The sequence below is a fragment of the Stegostoma tigrinum genome, chromosome 6 (genome assembly GCF_030684315.1).
Source record: "Stegostoma tigrinum isolate sSteTig4 chromosome 6, sSteTig4.hap1, whole genome shotgun sequence".
Classification (NCBI taxonomy): Eukaryota; Metazoa; Chordata; class Chondrichthyes; order Orectolobiformes; family Stegostomatidae; genus Stegostoma; species Stegostoma tigrinum.
This window is the reverse complement of record NC_081359.1, coordinates 69,856,627-69,864,786: the sequence shown is the minus strand read 5'-3', so window position 1 is coordinate 69,864,786 and position 8,160 is coordinate 69,856,627. Positions and strand designations below refer to the sequence as shown.

The following is an 8,160-nucleotide window of genomic DNA, read 5'->3' as shown; positions in this document are numbered from 1 at the left end:
CCCCCCACTGCATCACACAACCAGCCCAGCTCATCCCCTTCCTCCACTGCATCCCAGAACCAGCCCAGCCTGTCTCTGCCTCCCTAACCTGTTCTTCCTCTCACCCATCCCTTCCTCCGACCTCAAGCCGCACCTCCATCTCCTACCTACTAACCTCATCCCACCTCCTTGACCTGTCTGTCTTCCCTGGACTGACCTATCCCCTCCCCACCTACACTCTCCTTTCCACCTATCTTCTTTTCTCTCCATCTTCAGTCCGCCTCTCCTTCTCTCCCTATTTATTCCAGAACCCTCTCCCCATCCCCCTCTCTGATGAAGGGTCTAGGCCCGAAACGTCAGCTTTTGTGCTCCTGAGATGCTGCTTGGCCTGCTGTGTTCATCCAGCTCCACACTTTGTTATCTGCCAATTTTTAAGTTTTGCTTATTATTCCTCAGTTGACACTAAACTGTAGATTTTAAAATCTGACAAAATTTGACTTTTCTTTTGCACTAGCATATATTTTGATACTAGAAATGAACGTTTATATCCAATTAAAACCGAAAGAACTGAGGATGCTGTAAATCAGAAACAAAAACATAAGTTGCTGGAAAAGGTCAGCAGGTCTGGCAATATTTGTGAAGGAAAAAAAATCAGTGTTAACGTTTCGGGTTCAGTGGCCTTTCCTCAGAACGCTCTGACTATTTTTCACAGATGCTGCCAGACCTGCTGAGCTTTTCCAATAACTTCTGTTTTTGTTTATATCTAATTCTCGTATAAACAACTGAAAAGGAGAAGAAAGCAACAATTCTTCCAAGTGTGCGCGCGCAGCTTCCGGGACACCGGCGAATCTTCACGACGGCTGTCGTAAAAGTTCTTGTTGCTAAGGTAAAGGCAAGATGGCGGAATACGGAGGCAGGTTTGAAAGTGCGAAAGCAATCGAGGAACGAAGAGAATTTAAACGAAAAGCGAGAGAGGAAATTGTGACCAAGGTATTGTCTCAGTTCTGTCTATTTGTTTGCATCAGCCGTGACCAGGACGCAGACGATCTAACACTTTTAACCGAGCCCCCTCCCCATCACCCATAGTAAACACAGCGAGAGGCCAAATAGCTTACGGCGTTGTTGACAGCCCGAGGAATGTCAACTTCGCAAGGGTTGGGTGAATTCACTTATAAAGTTAACCTTTACTGTTTGTATTTAATTAGTTTATTCGTGTCAATTAAAAAGTGCTGGGGTGTCCTTATTTTTAGTTTATAGATATGGCTTGGATGAAGGGATTGAAGATATAGCTGCTAAATTTAAAAATAATTAGTAATGCAAGTTGTAAAGTGCTCGTAAGGAGGCTGCCAAATGTTGTAGACTCCAATGAATGGGCAAGGATCTGGCAAACGGAGTATAACGTGCGGAAATACAAAATTGTCGATTTTGGCAGGAAGAATAAAAAAGCATATTGTCTAAGCAGTAAGAGATTGCTGAACTCTTAGGTTTGGAGGGATCTAAGCGTCCAAGTGCATGAGTTGCAAAATATTATTGAGCGGGTGCAACAACTAAGTAGGATAACAAGAAAATGTTATTATTTATTGTTAGGGGAATTGAATATAAACGTTGGTAGATTATACTTCAGTTATGTGGAGCATTGGTGAGTATACATTTGGAGTCCTTTGTACAGTATTAGTTTCCTTTTTAAGGAAGGAGGTAAAAGCACCCTTGCTAAACTCATATCTGGAATGGACAAATTGTCTTCTGAGGAAATATTGGGACAGGCTAGGCTTGATTTTGCAGGAGTTAGAAGAGTAAGATGCACTTGGTTGAAATATTCAGGATCCTGAGGGTCTTGACAGATTGCAGGTGAAAAGGTTGTTTCTTCTTTGTAAGCAAAGTGACTCATAGATCTAACTATCTTAAAAATAAGGGGTCACCTATTTTGGGCAGATAAGATTTTTTTGCGGGTTATGAGTTTTTGGATCCCAAAATGTTGTGGAAGCAGAGCCCTTGAATATTTTTAAGGTAAAGGTAGACAAGTTCTTGGTGAACAAGTGGGTGAAAGGCTGTTGTGTGTAGACAGGAATGTGGAGTGATCCAATCTGCCATGATTTTATTGAATGGAATCTAGGATTGAGGGGCTTAAAGGCTTACTGTTGCCTCAGTTCATATGTTTACATATCCCTCACAGCCCTTGACTCCCTTGTCTATCAAGAATCTGTCTAACTCTACCTTGAACATAGTGACCCCACTGCTCTGTGGAAGGGAATTTCAAAGATTAAGAATCCTCAGAGAAGATTTGCTGCTCATCTCTGTCACAAATGGATGACATCTAATTTTGAACGTACTTGTTTGAATTCTAAATTCTCATGTGAGCGCAAAAGAAAATCCTCTTAACATCTGCCCTGTTAAGCTCCCTCAGAATCATTGTGCTTTTCTGAACTGCTTGTAATGCAGGTATATCTTACCTTGTGTAAGGGAACAAAACTATAGAGTATTTCAGGTGTGAACTTCTCAGTGCCCTAATTCTAACCTTCATTCCCTTTCCAACAAAGGCCCACCCTCTACACGCCATCCTATGTACTTGATGATTTGGAGGCGAGGTGGTGAATGGCCTGCTCCTAATTTTGCATGTTCTCATGTGCATATCTTCAGCAGGAAAAATATTATAGGAGGAAAGGAAAACTGAAGTAAAATCTAAATATTTTGTACTTTGGCCCTTTTTAAGTAAAGCTGTTTTCTGTGCATTCCTCGCATTCGCGATGAAATAAATTGTTATGTGAGTTGGTGAAGCATAGTGGCAAGATATTGCAGCACTTGATCAAGATTTCAGCCTTGTTAATTCATCTGAATTCAAGTCAGAAGTTAAAATTGGTAGCTTTTTGTAAAAAAAATTAGTATTTTACAACAATATACACGTATTCGTAGAAACAGGAAATGGTTATAGCACCAAAGGAGACCATTTGCCTTCCTAAGTCTGCACAGGAAAGATCACCTAGCTCAATTCCCTTGCTCTTTTTTCTTTAACACTGCAAATCATTTATTGTCAGTTGTTTATCTAGTTTCATTTTGAAAGGCCTAATCTGTTTGGCTGCACAACACACTAAGGCAGTTCATTTTAGATCCTAATATTCGCCTTTATGTAAGAAAACTATATGCTCCAGGAGATGGTGCCAGTTAATCAAAAATGCCTGTAAAGGAGGTGTTATATTTATAGATAGAACACCATGCAATTTGACAAGTGGAAGCTTTTAATGGTGTGCTCATGAGAGTTTAGAGGAACTCTGTTCCTATTAGAGTGGAGGGCAAAGCTGATAAGAGTAGGGGTCAATGGATGAATAAAGATATTGAGGTTCTGGTTAAGAATAAGAGTCGTACATTAGATATGGGCAGCTGGGATCTAATGAATGCCTTGAAGAGTATAAAGAGTGTAGAGTCATTCTTGAGAGGGAAATCAGGAGGGCAAAAAGAGAAGGGGCCATGGGAACTGCAGATGCTGGGGAATCTGAGATAACAAGGAGTAGAGCTGGATGAATACAGCAGGCCAAGCAGCATCAGAGGTGCAGGAAGGCTGAAGAAGGGTATAGGCCCAAAATGTCAGCCTTGCTGCTTCTCTGATGCTGCTTGGTCTGCTGTGTTCATCCAGCTCTACACCTTGTTATCTCGGGCAAAAAGATCATATGTGATAGCCTAGGCAGATAAGTTTAAGGATAATCTGAAGAGAGTCTGCAAGTATGTTAACAGCAAAAGCTAGGGAGTGAATCAAGCCCCATAATGATCAATAAAGCTATCTATATGTTGAACCTCAGGAGATGGAAGAGATACTGAATGAAGATTTCGCAATAGTTCTTACTATTGAGAAAGGAATGGAGGCTAGAGAATTTGGGAAATAAATAGTGATGTTTTGAAAAAAATTCACATTACAGAAGAGGAAGTGCTGGGGCCTTAGAAAATACAAATGTGGATAAATCTCCAGGACCTAATCATCTGTATCCCAGCATCTTGTGGGACGTTAGGGAAGAAATTGCAGGATCCCTAGCGGAGATATTTGTTTCATCTATAACTATGGATGCGGTGCCAGAGGCCAGGAGGGAGGCTAATGTTGTGCCTTAATTTAAGAAAGGCTATAAATAGAAGTCTGAGAACTATAGACCTGTGAGCCCGACGTGGTGATGTGTAAGTTTTGGACCTGATTTTGAAAGGATTTACATGCATTTGGAGAGACAAAGACTTATTATGGATAGTCAGCATGGCATTTGTGAGGGAAATTGTGTCTCACAAACTTGATCTGAGTTTTTTGAGGAGATAATCAAAAAATATTGATGAGGGCAGAATGTTATTGATTTGGTAAATTTCATTTACATGGATTTTAGCAAAGCCTTTGACAGGGTTCTGCATGGTAGACTGATGACTAAAGTTAGACCTCATGGAATTCAGTGTGAGCTTGCTGATTGATACAAAATTGACTTGACTGTAGAAAACAGGGTGATTGTGGAGGCCTGCCACCAGCAGTGCTCCACAGAAGTTGGTGCTGTGTCCACAATTTTGTCATCTATATGCATGAGAATGTAGAAAACATAGTAAGTTTGTAGATGACACCAAAATTGTTGGTATTGTGGACAGTGAAAATGAGTATCTAAGATTACAAAGAGATCTTGATCGATTGAGTCAATGGGCTGAGGAGTGGCAGATGGAGTTTAATTTGGATAAATGCGAGGTATTCCATTTTGGTAAAACAATCGGGGCAGGACTTGTACAATTAATCATTGGATAATGTTGTGGAACAGAGGCCATTAGGGATTGTTTGAAATTTGCATCACGTGTAGACAGTGTGGTTAAGAAGGCATTTAACACGCTTGCCTTCAATACTCACCTTTGAGTTTAGGTTTTGCGATGTCACGTGGAGGTTGTGCGGGACATTGCTGAGGCCTCTGCTGGAGTCCTGGTAAGGACTTTACTTTCAAAATTCCAGATCAGAGGTGTGTGCTTAAAACTCTGCTGGTATTGTTTGACACTGTCAAAGTTTAAGGCAAATATATTAAGACTGTTCATGCAGGAAGAGGCTGTCAGATGCTCAAGGCTAGGAATTGAAGCATCTGTTAAGTTCACCATTCAAGATGTGCGAGAGAAAGGAATTCTCTCTGATGTGAGTGCTGCAAAGAAAGGGATGTTGTTCCATTTAATGGGATTTGACTGTGTGTTTAAACTTAGTTTTTGTTCTGTTTATTTATAAAACATCTTATCCTCATTGGTTTAGTGTCATAAACATCTATGTCATTTCTAAAACCAAATCTGCAGCATTGCATGCTTGTATATTACTGAAAGACCACCCCATTAAAAAAAAACAAATAAAATAAAAAATATTATCTGTCAAGTCAGATTTAACTCTGGGATTGACTTAGTCAGAAATAACACAGTTGGGGGTCATCATAACAGCATTCTGCCTCTTTTGACAATGTTCGCTGTTTAAAAATTCCAGAGCTGCTGGTTACCAAATTTGTACAAGAAACTGACAATTGAAATCCTAGAGTCTCACAATGTCTTTAGCATTCTAAACTGATGAGTCACACAATTCAGTTTTGTCTGAAATACACTTTTGTTTGAAAAGGTTATTTTTATGAGATCTTTGTGTGGGTAAAAAATATTTTGGTCCCTTGTTTTTAGATACTTGATACTGTAATAACATAATGCAGTCATTCCTTAATGCAAAATTACTTCAATTTTATCAGATTTATTTAAATGTGGAGCACTAATTTCCCACTTATGATGCATAATTGATAAAATTATTGGATAGTTTTAAGCAGTGAAACAATCACTTTGAATTATCAGAAGTACATTGTACTCAATTTCTATCTTGTGGTTTATATTTGTTTTCCTTGTAGGAGGTGTGTGTGTTGCTGGTAAGGTCGGTATTTGTTGCCCTTGACAGGAATGACTTCACAGATTCACAAAATTGTTACAGCACAGAAGAAGGCCATTTGCACATCGTGCTGACACCAATTCTATTACCTGTTGTCAGTAACCTCCCTTTTCCCAAATCTCTGCACTTCATTTCTATCCAAACAATCCTTCAAGGCATCTTACTTGCTAAGTCATTTAATATGGCAGGTAAGAGTCATCCACATTGAGGGTCTGTGCTTATATGGAAATTAGGCCAGTTAAGGTTGGTGGATATCTTTTGTTAAAGGTCATTCCAGGTAAAGATCAATGTAGAATACCTAATCATAGGGGTCCGAATGGAAAAATATCATAGATGTTAAAATTCTCTGGCATGTAAGACAATGACAAAACATTTAAAACTTATAAATATTGTTTTAGTTATTTATATAGAAAGTATTTTTACAGAGCTAATTCCCTTTGGCAGTGCCTGACCAGTCGAATGGTGAGTTTCTTAATTTGTTTGGCTCGCCTCAAATTATTTCCAGATGATTGGTGTTTAGAAACAATAGATATGGTTCCAGTTAAGTTTAATTGGATTAGACTTTGTTCTTGGACCAGAATTATTTTACAGTGGAAACACTAAGGAAAAGAAAATTGCGTACTTGAAATTCTTTGTATAGGTCGTGCATAAGTGTTTATCTGAATTCATCAATTTTCTAAAGGCTATTATCTTCATGCATGAACTGTGATTGTTCTTTTTTATATAGAAAAAGCTGATTTAAATATATATTTGTAGAGAATCTTCAGCATTCATGTCTTTACTAAACCTTTTCTCGTTCCATTATAGGCTCAAACTAAATATCAAAGGGAAGAGCAATGGAAGCAGCTCAAGCACTTACGTGGTGAGGACACGTGGATGTTACCAGAAGTCAATGAGCGACTAGAGCAGTTTTCAGAGGTATTAAAAGTGCTTTATATATATCCTAAATAAAAATTCCTCCGGAAGTTTTATTGACCTAACTGCAAGAGTGAAAGAGCTGGAAATTGTCTCTTGTAAAATTAAACATCTTTAAGAATTCAACCTGGATGATATCAGCATTGACATTTTTCTCCATGGACAACAATAATTTGCATTTTTAGTGAACCTGTAGCAAAGTAAATGTCTCAAAGGATTTAACAACGAAAATGGACATTGAAGATTACTAATGAGCAAAGACAAATGTAGGCTTCAAGTTGGCTTTTACGTTAGAAAGAAAAATAGCAGGGATTTAGAGAGAGAGTTCAATGTTGCGTGATGGTTGGGGTTGATTATAGAGCTGAAGATACCTGTGAGAGTGGGGTTGGGAGATGAACTAGCACAAAATGTAGTGACAACCAAATCAGTAACAGTGTCCTGCAAGTTTGTTGGTACATGTTTTTGAAATTAATAATGCCTAGGATGATAGATTCACGTGCAGTGTTTTGCTGGCTTTGCTAGTTTATGAATTTTTATCACTAATGTGATCCTAAGATCAATTAGGATACAGTAAAGAGAAGCCATTGATGGGAGGATTATTAGGTAGCCAAAACAGGTCTGGGCAAAAAAGAAATATTGAAATGCACACGTAAAAAAAATTCTGCAGATGCAGGAATGCCAAAATAAAAACAGAAAATGCTGGAAATATTCGGCAAATGTTGTTTGTGAAGAGGGCCAAAGAATTAATGTTTCAGATCTGTAACCTTAGATCAGAAATAGAGTAAAGTAGAGATACAACAAGTTTAGATGATCAAACAAGCAGTGAAAGGAGCCAATGAGGGCAGCATGAAAGGGAAAGTTGGTAAGATAGAGGCAGGAGTAATTTAAATGACAATTGGAATGATGATGCAAGCTCAGCAAACATTGTAATTGACCAAGTAAAGAACTAACAGTTGGATCTAGGTGAGGTATAACTGGCAACAGCCAAACCATTGCTAGCACGTATCTGCAGAAGTGGGAGTAATGGCTAAGATGTAAAACTTATCAACTGAGTATTGATTCTGGAGGTTCTGAGGAAGGATTTACTTAACCCGAAACATTAATTCTGATTTCTCTCCACAGATGCTGCCGATCCTGCTGGGCTTTTCCAGCAATTTCTGTTTTTGCTTCTGATTTGCAGCATTGTTGGTTCTTTTGGTTTTTATAGACTCCAGAAGGCTCAGTATGACAATCACCCAGTGTTGATTTGGTCTCCCCACTAGAGAGGAGTTCATGAGCAGGGAGTACAATATGTTATGTCAATTTGGATCCAAGCTAGTTTGCTGAACGCTACCTAAAATACCTTTCTTCGAGAATAGTGTTTA

At 38.8% G+C, this 8,160-nt stretch overlaps 1 protein-coding gene across 2 annotated transcripts in view; it reads left to right on the top strand.

The window, feature by feature from the left end:
• The first annotated feature begins 870 nt into the window (after window positions 1–870).
• The window catches only part of cwf19l2 (CWF19 like cell cycle control factor 2), a 121,859-nt gene continuing 114,569 nt past the window's right edge, over window positions 871–8,160 (top strand). For both annotated transcript variants that reach the window (XM_059646630.1, XM_059646629.1), the window contains exons 1-2: window positions 871–969; window positions 6,689–6,799. In XM_059646630.1, the coding sequence (XP_059502613.1) occupies window positions 877–969; window positions 6,689–6,799 (204 nt within the window). In that variant the 5' untranslated portion in view covers window positions 871–876. The remainder of the gene's footprint in view (window positions 970–6,688; window positions 6,800–8,160) is intronic.